The sequence below is a fragment of the Plodia interpunctella genome, chromosome 1 (genome assembly GCF_027563975.2).
Source record: "Plodia interpunctella isolate USDA-ARS_2022_Savannah chromosome 1, ilPloInte3.2, whole genome shotgun sequence".
In the NCBI taxonomy this organism is placed as follows: Eukaryota; Metazoa; Arthropoda; class Insecta; order Lepidoptera; family Pyralidae; genus Plodia; species Plodia interpunctella.
Window position 1 is genome coordinate 10,290,165 of NC_071294.1, and position 17,707 is coordinate 10,307,871.

At 35.4% G+C, this 17,707-nt stretch overlaps 3 protein-coding genes across 3 annotated transcripts; all 3 read left to right on the top strand.

Annotated features, from left to right (window-relative positions):
* Positions 1-1,873: 1,873 nt before the first annotated feature.
* LOC128671982 (larval/pupal rigid cuticle protein 66-like) lies at positions 1,874-3,757 on the top strand. Its single transcript, XM_053748854.1, has 2 exons — positions 1,874-1,949; positions 3,059-3,757. Exons 1-2 carry the CDS (start codon positions 1,938-1,940, stop codon positions 3,602-3,604), a joined length of 558 nt encoding a protein of 185 aa, XP_053604829.1. The 5' UTR covers positions 1,874-1,937; the 3' UTR covers positions 3,605-3,757.
* A 4,996-nt stretch (positions 3,758-8,753) lies between these two features.
* Positions 8,754-10,376, top strand: LOC128673106 (cuticle protein-like). Its single transcript, XM_053750722.1, has 2 exons — positions 8,754-8,882; positions 9,312-10,376. Exons 1-2 carry the CDS (start codon positions 8,871-8,873, stop codon positions 10,263-10,265), a joined length of 966 nt encoding a protein of 321 aa, XP_053606697.1. The 5' UTR covers positions 8,754-8,870; the 3' UTR covers positions 10,266-10,376.
* Positions 10,377-12,406: 2,030 nt separating this feature from the next.
* Positions 12,407-13,631, top strand: LOC128683993 (larval cuticle protein A2B-like). The gene is made up of 2 exons (XM_053770159.1): positions 12,407-12,514; positions 13,008-13,631. Exons 1-2 carry the CDS (start codon positions 12,503-12,505, stop codon positions 13,533-13,535), a joined length of 540 nt encoding a protein of 179 aa, XP_053626134.1. The 5' UTR covers positions 12,407-12,502; the 3' UTR covers positions 13,536-13,631.
* The last annotated feature ends 4,076 nt before the right edge of the window (positions 13,632-17,707 follow it).

Genomic DNA, 17,707 nt, shown 5'->3' on the forward strand with positions numbered 1-17,707 from the left:
TTATAGGGAAAAACTACACGCCAAAACTATTAGTGTTACACTGTTATAAGTGTCACATAACTAGTTTCAGGTCCAAGAGAAGTGGATAACATCTATACAGCCAGGGTGTGGCCTACGTGGTGTCACGACACGAGACTTATGGCTGATGTACATGAAACAATGTGGATATCTCTCGCCGATAAACGAGTAACGAAGAAACAAAATGGTGCACCTATTTTGGTGAGATGCGTGGGCGCAGAGCCGTGTTTATAATTGTACCATGATTTTGCTTGTAAACCTACCATTTTAATTCGTTCATTGCCCTGGAAGCAGAAACAAAATCGTTGTTTAAATGTACTGAATTTTAGCTATTAGTCGAAAACAGAAATAAGACATTCGGACTTAAGCAAATCAGATAGGTTATTATGTATGTGTAATGAATTTTCTTTAATTAATTAATTGTTCTTAAGTGTACTTATTAGGACTGCAATTATCGTAGCATGAAATTACTTTGCATATTATATTTTCAACGTATTGTCGTACACCACGTATAGTATACTAGCTGCGCCCCGAAGCTTCGCACCCGTGGGAATTTCGGGATAAAAAGTACCCTATGTGTTATTCCAGGTTATATTCTACCCGTGTACCAAATTTCATAACATACCGTCCAGTACATTTTGCGTGAAAGACTAACAAACATACACACATACACCCTCACAAACTTTTGCATTTATTATAATTAGTAGTATTTCTTAATGTCTTCTTTATATCCATGAATAATCATTTTCGTAACCTTTACACTAAAGCTAAAGTATGCTCTCTAGAATGTGGTGGAATGCAATTTTTTAGGAATGTGATTAACGAATAAGCTCAGGAAATCCTATTTCAAACAATGAAATAAATATTTATAGGCGTATTTAGCTAAAATAAAGAATAGTAAAAAATTAAAATCAATATAATTTAAAAATAAACTACCTAACAAGTGATAACTAGCTTATAATTATTGAAGAAAACCTTGTCAATCTGCAAAATATAAAGTTTATTGCAAAAATGTCATCTTTGACCCAAACTTTTTTGGTATATTATTATAGAGAGATATTCGCTCAATATGCGTTCGATGTGCGTTCAATGTGTGAAAAATATCTGTTTTGTTGTGTATATACAAGTAGAAGGGAGAAGGGGCCAATAATACCAATAGAGACATATTCACTCCGGGTAAATAAAAAAAAAAGAATTAGCTATATTTGGAGAGAGAGCAATAGAAGGAACTCCACCGACAAGAGCCTCGCTCATATATGAGATGATGACGATGATGTGTATATGAATAACCAAATTTAAAACAGATTAATTTTAAACATTTTTTTTCTTCCCATAGCTATTTATTAGTTTCATAAATTAAAAATCCTAGCATTTCCTCTAACAATAAAACTACAATTTAAAATTGTTGATCAATGACAAAAAAAAACAAACATGGCAACAAGGCTACCGACGTAAACGTGTCAAGCAGTGGCATACACATAAATGAACTTAATTGTCAACCAGTTTCCTCACGATATTTTCCTTCACCAGAGTAGTAGTCTATGAAAACTATAAATAAATATAAATGATGAGTCAAATTGGTATACAAACTCATGTGGCACTAGTACCTAGTATTCGTACCTGGGACGTTTCGATCACAGGTCAGTTCCATTGATCAATGGTCAGGTCCATTGGGCCACAACCGCTTCCGAATTTTTATGACAAAACTGAAACTAGCTTTTTAACAAAGCCTAAATTCGCTGAAAATTTGCATAATTTTTCGATTGTCGAGAAATTGGAATTTCAGTAGTGGTCGATAAGCGATCTTCAAGATTTCCTGCAGCAATTTCATTATCATGTAAATTTTGGTTAGAACACACATATATATAGCCTGGTAACATACACATCGTACATCACTTGTGCACCAACCAGCAAACATAATGTTCTCTAAGGTAATTTTTGTGGAATTTTAATTAGTGCATTGCTTACATTAGCTCTTCGAAAATTAAAATTTACTTATCCGATTCGAGAACTAAAAAATTAAATCTATTGTTTATTTGTGTGGATACATCTCAATTAAAACTAAATTATTAAGCCATGTGTAAAGTTATTGTTTATTCTTAAGACCCTTTTAATACGATTTACTATTTTAATACTTTGCACCTGAATCATATCAATACATTTTATCAACCATTAATCTGAAAAATTCATTGTGTAAATAGTCCAAATTAAATCAATATGGATATAAATATGGATCTCATTATATTTTCATGTTTCTCGTACACACATAGTATATTATATCATACTAAATTTGAATAAAGAATTTGGAATATGAATTTTGACACATAATTTGTGTACAACTACAGGACTTTTAGTTTTAAAAACTCTATAAGCATTTCATTTTGCATTATCATAGAAACTTACAATATTTACTATTTCTTTGTTACTTTTCATTTCTGAAGCTGATTTTTCTCGCACTATCTCCTTCCAACATTCTTATTACCCATTATCCCCTTTTAGCCTTGTCCCAAATATTAGGGTTGGCACCAGTCATAGCCTTGATACGCTGGGGTAGGGTCCTTATGGAACATTTTACGATATTAGACTCTTATCGGCATATAAAAAAATTATGGCACTGTATTGGCTTTATTTGATATTTATTGCTTGAATGCCTTTGTATCTGGGACTTTGAAAGGCTTTTTATGATGTAAATAGACTAGAGGAAATACATATTTTAATAACTACGAATATGGTTTAATATATTGGGAGATTTAGCTGACTTTCTGTTAGCATTTGCCACCTCCTCTGAGGTAATTTGATAATACTCATTTATCAATTTAATGGATTAATTTTGAATTGATTGGACGAACAGATAATAATTTATAAATAATTTTAATCATATTTTGAAGATTCAGTTGTGTATATTCATTTAATTTTACATTGGTACCTAAATGCTATATATCAAAATAATTTATTTTATATTCAATAATAATCAAATTAATTTATATTTTGATTTTATTTTCCTTTTTATAATCTAACACAATTGTGTTACTATTTCCAGCTCGCAATCCTAGCTCTCGTTGCCGTAGCAGTCAGCGCAAGCGGCGACAACTACAGCTTCTCCTACGGGGTTAATGACCCCTACACCGGCGACGTCAAAGACCAACACGAAAGAAGAGTAGGAGGGCACGTGGTAGGACAATACTCCCTATTGGAGTCCGACGGCACGAAGAGGACAGTTGATTATGCTGCAGACCCAGTCAGTGGATTCAATGCTGTCGTGAGGAAAGATGGAGTGGCTGCTCATCCGGCTTCTCTGGGGGTCAGGGGTTTGGGTTATGGAGCTGGATTAGGCTATGCTGGTTTGGGTTACGGAGCTGGGTTGGCTCATGCTAGTCCGTTAGGGTATGGTGGAGCCGTCAGCTATGCTAACTCGAATTCTTACGTCAGTCCCCGTGGAGCATATGGTGGTTTGGGCTATGCTGGTCTTGGATATGGAGCAGGACTTGTCGGGCTAGCTGGCGCTGGCGCCCTGGGATACGGCGGCCTGGGATTGGCCGGCTATGGCGGTCTAAGTTACGGCGCTGGACTGGGTGGCGTGTGGTAAAGAACAAATTAATAAAGGTGTGACCTCAAGCTGATCATTACGAATTTGGACCTTACGTGACATGCTTTTGTATTCGTTTTAGTTTGTTTTTCGTTTAATTTTATATTCTGCTTTATTATTATTTTGTTTTTATTTGTAAAAAATATATTCATTGTTGTTTTCATCGTGTCATTGTTAATAATTTTGAAGCCAAATGTAAATGGTAGAATTACCACAAAAAAAATAAACAAATATTTTTGACATAAAACTTATTTCTTAAGACCTCATCCAAATCCCAACAAAACTAATATTATAAATGCGAAAGTAAGTTTGTTTGTTTGTTCTTCACGCTTTATCTACTTACTCAACCAATGTTCTTAAAATTTTGCATAAGTACGTCATATAGTTTGAAGGACGGAAAAGGACATAGGATAGATTCCATCCCGGAAATATTACTGTTCCCGTTTTATTTAAAAAAAACTCTCGTCGCAGTGTTTTCGCGGCTCCTTCCCAGCTATATAGCATCGAAGCACAGGGTCCACTTTTTTACATATTTCCTCTGCTTCATAAACTATTTATCAGACTATGGCACGCGTACTATCTTTGATAACATCAAGCTAAATTTTATACGATTCATCAGACACGTCATCACCAACAGCCATTTAAACGTTCCCACTACTGGGGCACTGGCCTCCCTTATGTATGTATAAAGAATTTGGGCCATGACCTACCACGCGGGCCCATTGCGGATTGGCGGGTTTTAACGGCCGATACCAACGGCTTTACGTACCTCCGAAGCACGGGTTGAAATTTTATGATTCATAAGATTTCATTATTTTATAAATTAATAATTAATTAATTTATATTATAATTTGAAGGACAAAGATCTGGGCGTTTTGAAGGGCATATTAAACATAAATTTATTCAAGTATGCCAAATAATCTTGTACTAATGTTTAATTGTGCCACTTTTCGCTTAAACTAGTTACGCAGGAAACACTTACGTGTATTTATGCCATAATCTATCCTTTACAATGCTTTAAAAAAAATTCCACTTGTCTGTTTATTGAACTTTACCATTTAAGAATAAGTAACTTATAATTTAGTACGTTACAGTGGGCGTTAATCTATTTATATGAGTAACTAATTATCTATTCGTCATATATTTTGTTGTTTTATGGTCTACCTACAATTAGTAATTATTTTTTTTCAATAAGTTGTTTTTGAAGAATCTTTTATTGTTGTCAGAGAAATCTTATTGGATTCCACATATAACAAAAAATCTTGCCCGTACAGTAATTCGCCGAGAAGTTTCTTCGTAGGGAGCCGATAGTCGATGCGAAATTATTATAGCTGCACTATTTTACGAGCTTTTATTTAACTCGGAATGTATGTATGAGTATCAAATCATGCTTATTTTTAGTTTTAATTTCCAGTCTAACCTTCATACAAACACACGAGTACATTGCAAGTTCAATAAAAACTTAAACATTCGTTCAGCACTAAAAATGTCCTCGGTAATCGCCACGACTCGGCGAATTATTCGGCGATAGTGTATATATTTATCTAGCAGTACAGCACCCAATAATCATTCCCACACATTGCTTTTGATATTTAAACAGCTTAACAGCTTTAGTACCACTCAAGCCGTTTTAGACAAAACTGTTTTGTATATAAATTGTGTATGTTATGTCCCGATTGCCAATAACTATATCCACTTCGCAATTACTTTAGTTACTTTACAACTAAATTAACTTACAAAAGAGGAATTCCGTTCTGAGCACGAATCGCACTAAGGCTCCACGAACCCAAACTTTAGAGCTACATTACCAACATCACATATTCGCAATTTCCATAGATAAAAAAATAAACATTTTTTAGTTTAAGTGGCACTGTCAAATTTGACGTTGACGTTTAGACAAAATGGCGTACTTCGCGTTTTCCTGCGCACGTTAAAGTTAACTTCAAAATTGACGGTGCAACCCACCTTTATTAGCGAAGACCTACGTGAAGGATTTTATCATGAAAGTATTGCAGTTTTTTTTTACTGGACAAAGTTGTCACAATTTACAAAACCAGAAACGGTAGCCACCAAAATCCGCGTATACTGTGATTATATTTTATATACATCCAAACCTTTCTAAGGAATCACACTATCTATTGGCAAAAACTGTATAAAAATCCGTCCGATAGTTTTTGGGTTCATCGCATTCATACAGACGGATAGATAGACGCAAAAGGGTGATTTCTTTTTATGCTATCACATATTCCTTCACATTGTAAGAAAGTAATTTTTGAAGTGAAAACTTCTTTAGCGTCGTCGTTATGTAGGTATTTTTTGTGATGGGGAAAAAACGTTAAAACTCGCGTCAGACTTCAAAAATGCACGGTAATATTCAAGTTTTCACTTCTGCCGGCACTCCCGGAGTGCATCCCGTTTTTTTTAATTTATGCAGTCACTTAGATATACACACATACTACACACTTCCAAAAGGTCACCTTTGTGCCCTGTCGACAAGGGCGCATAATGTGACAAACATTAGGGCCCTGCCATTACGCTAATCCGCTCGTAGACATGCATATTACCAGGAAAACTGGTTGAAAACTGGAAGGAAAACAGGTTGATGAACAGCGCCCATCAACACGATAAAATGGGAGTCACGTTTTTCGCGATACACTGAAAATTTAGGCAATTTTTCTTATCGAGTATGCTTTTTAGTTATTGCAATTGCAAACAATGCTGTAAATATTTTTTCTAGTCGCCTCAAAGCATCAAACATGACTTTAGATATTGCCTTCTAGTGACAGTTATAGACAAATGCATATAGATATTACCCGTGCGCAGATTTCCTAACGACGTTTTCCTTCAAATGGTCGTATTGAAAATTATTTGCCTCTGAACCGAAAGGTCCCGGGTTCGATCCCCGTTCGGGTCATGATGGAAAATGATCTTTTTCTGATTGATCTTGGATGTTTATCTTTATATGTATTTGTTTATAAAATATAGTATCGTTGAGTATCCCATAACACAAGTCACGAACTTACTTTGGAGCTAGCTCAATCTATGTGATTTGTCAGTATACACTAATCATATTAGTTTACAAACTTATGTTGCACGAGTAGGATTCGAACCTGGGATCGTTCGATCACTGGACCACCACCACTTGAAACCACACTATTTTTGGCATTGTAGCCTACAGATGCACAGATAATGTTTTATTTATTATTATATACTAACATTTGCCCGCAGCTTCGCCCACGTATATTTCTTGTGTCCACACGTCCATGTTATCGATATCTTGGGATTGGTTGCGCGCAGCTAGCACTAAATAAATATAACGTTTTGGAACATATGAAATTTTAATTATAGTAACAAAGTAAAATTCTAATAAGTGATTCACCTTGGAAAATATGGAGCGATAAATACATATCTTACATTATTTATCTTCATGAATAAGTACCTAAATACAGTGTGTACATCATATTGCGTTGTATTGGTCCCTATGTGGTCGTAATAACGGCGAATTTACCTATGAATTATATGGATAGACATGCTTTACCTGAACGTGCTCATTATAGGCGCCAGATTAATTGAGAAATGTTTATAACTCATCCTGTAATAGGTCCAGTAACCAGTTTTAGGTGGTTTACACTATGGTTTACGTTAGGTCGAACCAATAACCTTACATTAATTAACACCAGCTTTTACCGTCCGCCCATAACTTATTATCAATATCTCAGGTCGTAAGTAACGTATCGCGATGTAACCTATACAACAATATCCGCTATACGACTGTGAAAACCACATCCAATTTCATCGTGTAGAATTTTAGTGCCGCGCGAGCAAACATACCTACATACAGAAATTATTATTTTTTCTTTATGTACAGTACTAGCTTACAATACTTACATAGCATACAGTACTTCTTACAATTTTATCATAATATAGATAATAACTTCGATGTCGTTATGTCTGTCAAAATATTATTCAAGAGCTAAACAGTTACTCACAATCGAAATTCAATGTGAGCACCGATTATAATCGCACCTAATGATTCCACTTAGAGCACCAATCAATAATTTTCAGGTGCAAAAAAACCTGTTTGCTGATTTGCAAAATTGCATGTAGAATCGCATTCGTCACTACGTTTGATAATTTATTGCCATGGTTTCGACGTATATGGATAAATAATGATCAAGTAAATTGTATATAAGTAATGTAGATAAGTACCTATATTTAAATAATTATTTGTCCAGTTTATCTTAATGGACGAAAAAAGGACATCAGAACGCCATTACTTTTCCCAGAGCAAATTAAACATGGCTGACATTTGGAGCAACGAGGGATTCTTTAAAGTCTAAAGTTCAGTCCGAGCCATTCATTTACAATTATGGTGAATCATTATAATATTTTCAGAACATGGCCTTGAATTTTCGTACCTTCCCTATATTTTGAAATAGACTTGGTCTCATAAAAATATATCTATTAATTCCAAATTTCACATTTCTCTTGGAATTTCATTAATTCATTAGTTCATTAATTCCCAAGCATGTTTTCATAGAATTTGAAGAAGTGGGCCCTCAGACCACACACACATTATAATAATTAAATTACTCTTCGAGTATCTTCTTACTTCTTAAGAATTTTGTAATAAATTCTATATTAAATTACATTAAGAATTCGAACTCGAATTAATTATGTTTACCATATTCCTACACAGTGTCAGGACGTGTAATTTTCTGTGTCGTCGTAATTTTTTTTTGCTATACGCCTAGATAGATTAAGAATTGTACTAGTGCATTAGTATACATATAATTGAATTTAACACACTTATCATCATCAACACTGAGTCAGATTTTATTCAAGTTGCCTAAAGGCATCTGACATGACTTTTACGACTACCTACCCCGCTATCTAGTGGCAGGTAGTCGGATACACACGAGTGAACTAAATTTCCACCTATGTGCAAGTTTCCTCACGATGGTTTTTCCTTCACCGGAAACGAGTGGCGATCGATTAAAACTACTATACATAAGTCAGATTGGTATACAAACTCATAAGGCACAACCTTCCGATTAATATACTGATTTGGATGTAGTAAAACATTTACACCTTCTTTCATAAAATTTTTAGACAAGTGCAGCGAAATGCAACGGAGTGCAATCACAATATTTGTTGTATGCATTATGCATCAGTCCTGACAGCCACGCCTTCGCTATTAGAACTTCATATATAAGGTCCGTTCGCACCATCAGAAGTCAGTCTACGGGAGGAAACTAGCCCAGATATGGCAGCAAAGGTGAAATCTCTATTTCTACAATTTTCAATATTTTCTATATAATTTCCATGGATATTTAATTAAAAATGATAATTTTGTAGTGATTTTCTACATCGATTGTGAAAGTTTGTGTATTTTTACATGAGATTGAATTATTAGATTAGATAATTTTGATAACATAAATAAATTACTTATTAAATAACTTTATAAATAATTATGTAGGTATTTAGTCCTAATAGGCAAGCCACAAGCCTTGTGCACATGATGCGTTCTATAAAATAAATATAGTCAGAAGAAGGGATATTATGTAATATGTGTCAAAAGTATTGGAAAACTAAATCTATTAAAAATAAAATGTTGAAATTTTTGTACGAGTATTGCGAAATTGTTTAAGTATGTATAAATTTCTAAAATTTCGAAAAAATCGGAATTGTTTTTGCATAATTTCAGTTGGCAATCGTGTTCGCTTTGGCAACGGTGGCCCACAGCTCAGTGCTTCCATTGGATCACGCTGATGTGCGTGTTGTGGAACCTGTCGCTCGTTCGGATGATGTGACAAGCTTCTCCTACGATGTCGCCGACCCTTACACTGGCGACTTCAAGAGTCAATCAGAGACGCGTGTCGGAGGTGCAGTGCAAGGACAGTATTCTCTGCTAGATGCTGACGGCACGAGACGAACAGTTGACTATGCCGCTGATGACCTCAATGGATTCAACGCTGTCGTGAGGAAAGATGCAGTTGGTCTAGCTGCTCCAGTATTGGCTGAACGTACTGTTGTTAAACCAGCTTTGGCCCGCACTGTGGCTGCTCCATTAGTGTCTGCTGTCCCTAATGTCTTGAACACTGGCATTGTATCTTCCCGTGCTGTTCTCCCACCAGTCTACGCCGCCTCAGCTCCTCTTGTATCTCAAACAGTTCTTAACGCACCGCTTGTTACACGTAACTACGCAGCCCCAGTTTTAACTGGTGCTAATTTACTCGATGGACGTACCATTGTTGGTTCCAATCTTCTTAGCTCACGCACTTTAGCTAGACCTGTCTTAACTGGTGCTCCTTTAGTTACTTCTGGCGCTTTAACTGCCCCTTCTGTTTATAATGCACCTTTATTAACTCGCACGGTTGCCACCCCATCAGTTGTTACTGCTCCTCTTGTAACTCGCACTTTAACTCCTCAAGTATACGCTGCGTCCGCTCCATTAGTTACTGGTGGTTATACTATAGGTCAAGATTTGCAAGCTACACGGACTCTATCCGCACCTCTGTTAACAGGCACGACTGTCCTAGGAGGACAGGCTCTTCTCCCTGGCTCTGCTTTGGTTGGGAGACAAACTCTTCTACCTAATACCCTTTCAAGTCGCTTGGTAACGGGCGGTGAAGTGGTGCGCTCTCTTTCTGGCTGGTAAAAGAGGAAATCTTTAATATTATTCAACTTAAACCCAACGACTACGATGTGTTCAAAATGTAAATAATGTTTGCGTATACATACGAAATATAAAGTGATACATACTCAATTATTATTATTTTTCATTTATCAACAAACCCTACATCAACAATAACAACAACAACCCTACTCGTAATAGAATTTGGAACCTCTGTGAAATCATAATTTCAATATCAAAATTTTGAAATGCTTCCATGCTGGTATATGGAAGCTAAAAGAAAACATCGAATGAGGCATCATTGTTTTGACACAGATTGTAATTGTCATCAAGAGCTAAAAATTTGAATTTTTTCACCTGTCAATATACCTAGGTATGTTGATTCCTTCATTAGAAATTCAGCCGTCAATCTAAACACGTGACCTTGGAGTAACTGTTGGCTCCAAAGAGATGTGATAATGTACGTCTTACATCACAATTCTAAAACGAAAGCAAGTAACAAACGAAGTTTGTGTCGTCAGCTGGTCGGCCTTGCATTTCCGGAGTGATACCAGCGTTGGAGGATATTGCTCAGCGAAACTTGTCCCACCGGTTTACACCTTCTTTGATGATTATCAATTAAACATGCAATTATTTTGTGACTAGGCGTTGTAGCTTCACTATGAGTTTTTACCCAAGTTTTTTTTAAATGTCATATTTGACACAAGCTTTTATTGTTGTCAGAGAGATCATACTGCATTCAATGCACAGAGTACTTTCTATTTATAAATTCAATGTGTGACGAAAAATTCATGTCCGTGCTGTAGCCGTTCCTGGGTGCACCATTAGATCATGCTTATCATAATAATGCATTGTCATTCAAACTAAACGTGTATACAACTTTTCAGCTCAATCGGTTGAAAATATCTAATTCACACTTGGGTATGCAAGAATCGACCACATTGCAAGTTAAATAAAAGCTTGTAAAAACACGCAAGTTACACGATCCAAGGAGCTGTGGGTAATAAGCTAGTAAGGTTCCCCATTTATCATTTCACATAGAACTGACAAAACTTATTATAGAATAATAAATTTGGTTACCACATCAAAGGAGTGACCTTGGTAAACGTTTTTTTGACGTTAACAGAATTGGAATATTGAGCCTCGAACATGATTCAAAGCACGTGTCATCTACTCCTGTATACTCTTAAGTAACCAACAATAATTCATGGAGAAACTATATCCTGGTTGTACTAAATAGTTATGTTGTTAATGTAGAATATAAATATTCTGGATTCCCTGGTAACAACAGTCGTTAAGTTTTAAATTCAATTTATTGATTGTGCTACTGATATTATAAATGCGAAAGTTTCCGAAGATGTATATGTGTAAGTTTGTAACTCTTTCTAGCAAAATGTACTGGACGGATTATTATGAAATTTAGTACACACATACTTACTTTTTATCCCGAAATTCCTATGGGAGCAAAGCACCGGGGCGCAGCTAGTAAATTCGTTACTGACGTTAAGCAAGGCAAAATGTACTTGCTTGGCAGATTTCGATGACATTTAGTGAAATCACATAGTTTAACTATGTAACACACACATAGTGTAACTATGTGATTTGTCGTGATATATTTATTTATTTTATCTATATGAACATAGGTACAATGTTGCACAATTTGATTGAAGGGAAAGGAAACTTGTGAATCTTCTTAACATAAGCGATGCATATAATAAGGAGATTCTTCTTAATCCTCTCGTTTTCCATTCAATATGTGTGGTCTTGTACAGTACCTATTAGTTGTTCTCTTCGTCTTAGGTTCCTAGTGTGCCCGTGGACGCCAAAACTTCGGCGACAATTTATTACCAAATAAATTTAGTACCTATTACCTACTCTGATTATCGACTAGCCAAAAACCATTAAACTAGTTACGAAATGCCAAAGTTTGACAAATCTATCAATTACAAGTAAATACTTGACCATTTCAATTTTTTTTTTGCACTCCTGATTAGCAATCGTCCTTGTATTTCCGGATAAATCATACGTACAGCATACAGCACATAATCCTGCCAATGTCCATTGTACATTGGCCGTTATTACCAGTACATAGTAGTACCAGTCTATGCAATGCATTCTGATGTGCTGGCTGTACTATGATCTTAAAGATCAAGTGACCATACTCTATTCGCCACGCCTTCGCGCGTAAAGCCCTGTATAAAAGCTTTCCGTAGTAGGCACCAGCATCATTCGACGTGAGGAAATCTTCTAGTCTCGACGAAATGGCAGCTAAGGTGATTATTTTTTTCTATAAAAAAAAAAGATTTGTCGTTTCGGAGTGCAGTGAAAACAATTATTGTGAAAGTGCGCGTTTGTTTCGAAAATAAAATAATTTTATATATGTAACCAACTTAATTTCAACTTTTCTGTTCATTTTTTTTTTAATTTTTTTTTTTTAATTTTCATCTCGGATGTTTGTAGAATAATTTCATCATTTAGGTCCTCACGTAATTCTAAGCAGAAATAGGTTGCTAGTTATTTTCATAAACAAGTGCACAATAAATGAATTAAAAATAACTAATTAGAACCCGATCACTTATCAATATTTTTTTTAGCCTGATAGGTATGTGAGTATTCTCTGCTAGAGTAGACTCAACTTTTAAGCTTCTATAACACCAATGTTTCAAATTTTTGTAGTACCTATTTTTGATGTTTACTTCCAAAATCGAATTCCAACGCCAAATGAATTTGAAACACATTACCGTAAATTACCCTTTTTTTTTACAGTTCGTTGTAGTTCTCGCTCTGGTGGCCGCAGCCCAGTGCTCGGTGGTGCCAGTCCCAGTGGCGCGAGTAGACAACGACTACTCGAGCTTCGCTTACGACGTCGCCGACCCCAACACCGGCGACTTCAAGAGCCAAGTCGAGACACGAGTGGGAGGAACTGTTCAGGGACAGTATTCTCTTTTGGACGCCGATGGCACGAAAAGGACTGTGGATTATGCCGCTGATGACGTCAACGGATTCAACGCTGTCGTGCGCAAGGACCCCGTCGTAGCTGCGCCTGTCGTAGCCGCTACGCCTGTCGTAGCTGCTACGCCAGTGGTCGCCGAGCCCGCCGTAGTAGCCGCTCGTGTTGCTGCCCCTGTCGTCGCTCGCACGGTAGCTGCTGCCCCTGTCTACTCCGCACCCTTATCAGGTCGTAGCTACTACGCCCCCTCGTTGTACAACTCCGTAGCAACCCCCGTAGTAGCTCGTGGCTTCGCCCCTTCCCCCTACTACGCGTACTCTGCCCCCCAACTGTCTTACTGGTAAATTCAGTCATCCATCTTAGATAGTAAGCCGTGAAGTGTTCCGAATTAATGGTTGTTATATTTGTACATAAATGCAAAATTAAAAAGTGAAACAATATGGTTTTTTTTTAATTTCTTCTCTCATAATAATAGGAAAATCGGATGTATCTAACACCTTGACGTATGGGTGTACCATACGTCATGGTGTACCATAAGTATTTGTTACTTACGTATTTAACAAAGAACATATAAATAAACATTAAAAGAAAAATACCATTTATAGAAACAAATAGATACTTGACTATGTACATAAATTCTTTATCGAGTGATTTACTGCCAACACTGGTAGATATCGGGTTTATTCAAGTCGCCTAAGGGCATGTGATATGATATATTTAGCGACTTCCTCCATCCAGAGGCAAGAAACACACTAGTGGACTAAATATTCAATCAGTGTACAGGCTTCCTTGCGACATTTTCATTCACTGGAAATGTGGTGATCTGTGAAAACTATACCTACTACCTGTATCAAAAGTGAATCGAACCTAGAATCTTTCACTCACACGCGTATTTAACTACTGCATCACCGCTTCTTATTTGTTGTTATATATTATGTACAATCCATAACAGAAAACAATTCATCGTAAGTCACTAGACAACGTGAGATAATGGCTGTATGTCTGTACGATATTAATGATTGACATGAATAATAAGATTTTGATCTTAAACAAAAAACATGACAAGACAAAATAGCGTGGGAAAATTCATTTTATATAGATAATAACTAACTTGCACCTAGGTACTTAGTTATTTAATATTTATTATATGTATTGATTAAGACGACCGTGGTCTGCTGGTCATGATGCCGGATTGCTACACTGGAGGTCCCGGGTTCGAATCCTAGTCAGCTCAAGATGAAAAATGATCTTTCTCAGATTGACAGATGTTTATCTATGTATATATACGTTATAGAATGTACCTAGTATCGTTGAGTTTGTATCCTTTAACACAAGTCTCGAACTTACTTTGGAGTTAACTTTGTGTGATTTGTCGTCCATATATTTAACATGCACCTAGGTACTTAGGTAGTTAATTGCATAGTAGGAACCTACAGAGAAATATGCAAACGGACAGACTTTTAGTTCACTAGTGCGTATGTGACTACTATCAATAGAAATATCATCATACTTATTGAGGTAGTTACCATACTTATCATATTATAATACTCAAATATATAAATGAAAACATATAATACTATTACATTGTTATAATATATACCTATGTTACACATGTATTTTTTACTAAATTTGATAAAATACTCACGTGTTTTTAACTGCACTGGCAGGGGCGTGGGTTCGAGTCCTGGATCTTTGTATCTCATCATTTGAATGGCGATATTATAAGTAAGTTAATAACGAAAACTCTATCAGAAATGTGACAAGGATTTGACGCTGAGTTATCTATCGAAAAGTGGCGACTTGATCACGTACAGATTTGATAACCAGATAGAATTCCGATAGGTGCTATGGAGGAGATTGTCCTCATTGAATAGACACGTGTAATGTGTGTACTACCTAGTAATTAATTGCACGGGTACAGCCGCAGACAAAAGCTCGTAGAACGAACTGAAAATAGGAGGATTCAAGCGGCGACCTGTCCACCCACCAATGGGTACACGGGTAATTTCTGTTTACCCGTGCACCCACTGCAATCGTGTGAATGTGGCGTGAAAAATATATACTTATAGATAAATACTGTATTGGCAACGCTTATTTTTGACAAGGTCAACAAATTGTAAAATATATTTAATTAATGTTTTTAAAATCATTTTTATAATTTAGGATTTTTAAGTGTATTTTATATGCAATTTTTGACTCACTGTAATATACCTACTATATTGTACAGAGACCAAACAATAAAATTGGTTTTGTGTCATGATTAATACTACCATACCTACCATCCACATACAATAATGTGTGTGTCATCATTAAATAAATTTATAACAAACCGGCAATGCTTAAAAGTGAAAGTAAAAATAAATTCGGACCATCCTTTTTTGTCCTTTGAGAACTCCTTATGTCAGGAAACTGGTTTAAATTTATCATTATTGATCATCACAATGGGATGGCGTTCAAGCTATACTTGTACGTAATTATGTTACCTTTATTTTATTACGACGGAAAAACATTTTTCGGACCTTTGTAACAAGGTCCGAAACGTCTGGGAAATAAAAAAAGTACTTACCTATATGCGCGTTTAATAATTTTCTTAATTAAAATGTACCTATGTACTTACTATGGCAAGTATCTATCTATTATCTGATCTGTGCATATGGGGTTAGGAATTTAAAAAAAAAACAAGCAATATTGACATGTTCCTTAGAGAAATTTAAATATTTAAAAGCAATATATTTGCGCATAAAAATGTAATTACGTACTTAATTCAGTATAATTCGTGAATAGTATAAAACTTCTCTTTAGGTATCTACGGAGATTTTTGTAGATGGATAGGTCTCCATATAATTTCATTTATACCTATTCGTGATGTTAAATCAGGATATCAAAATAGTATAAAGCATGTTAACTGGTTAACTACATTCTCTTATGAACCTATTTCTTTTCTGAGAGCATTAATATAAAATGATCACTACAAAGAAAGGCCACCAGCCGCTGATATTTTAACAAATGGTCGACTAATTTGCATACAATGGGTGCTAAATCTTTAATAGAGCTTACTCTGCCCTTGCGCAGAACTTACTGGCGGATAAGTGAAGAAAATGTCACCAATCTATAATATGCCGCATCGAAATGATCAGCTGTTTGTATTATCTTTATATAGTTTCACATTTCAATCGAGAGACAAATAGAAAAAGCTGAACTTAAAATGATACAAGTTAGAAAAATGTCAAATAAGAAAATGACGAAGTCGCTCGGAAAGAAATTTTGATGTTTATTAAATGTAGGTAATAAAGGTCAAACAGTCTATTGATTTTTTAATAATTAACCCCCTGCAGGCTCCGTCCGATAGGGTGTAAAATTTTGTATGTATAACACAAAATATTACTAGTCCTTATTAATATTAAATTCCTTATTTATGATAAGGAATGTAACATTCCCGAGTTAAGCACATTCAAATCATTTATGTACTTATTCAGAAATTTCGACTTTCACACATATTTTTCACGTCAAATTTAAAGGTAGGTGTCTATAAGAATAATCAATAAAACATCGAATTATATTTTACCAACATTTTTTTATTAATTTAAGAATTCCACAATGGAACAAATTTCTTCATATAATCTAGACCTAGTCAGATTATAGATAGGTACATGTGGACTAATTCTGTATGTTTTATTCTATCATACGCCAAAATTAGTGCACAATGGAGAAGGAGAACCAGTATGTTAATTCGCAAACCAATTTTAGTGTATAATTTCGGAGCATTTGGATCATGTGCTTTTCAAAGACCAAATTGCTAATTGTATTTTAAAACTATGTTTGCACGATTCATTGGTCATTAAGTATTACTAATTCGGTAAATGTTTCTAGAAGATTCGTATTAACTATAACATTTTTAACTAAGTAGATAAAGATTCAAAGTAGATTTTACTTCAATATCTGCAAGAAAACAATCCAATTTGGTCGAAGCACATGATCCTAAACTGTTTAATTTTAAGGAGAAACTCGAGACGATATCGTGAACACGATTTTAATCGATTAATCATAATGTTAGTCGATTGCCTCTAACATCCCGAGCTTCCGAACACTGAACCAAACATAACATTTATTACTACGCCACATAGTCAACAAAACACGTTCAAATGTTACCACACTAAAAAATTCGCTAGAACTGGTAAAATTATTACCGTTTTACATTATCGCATAAATTAATTTACTAAAAGACCGACGTAAGTAGACCTATTAATTCGTATGAAGCCTTATGGCTTTTTCAGGTTACGTGGCCCTTAACACAAAAAAGCATAGTCTAGGTAGTCTGTGGTCAAACCATTTACCAAACACAGTATCTATATAAATCCCGTACGCCATTAATGTACATTATGAGTGTTATATACACCAACCCGCTTCCTTCACTACATCCACTTGCTACAAATGTACAGTACAAAAACTGAAAGAAATCATACAATTTCTAATTTAAAATCACATGTAGTGCTATTCTTACTGTTAAGGAATTATA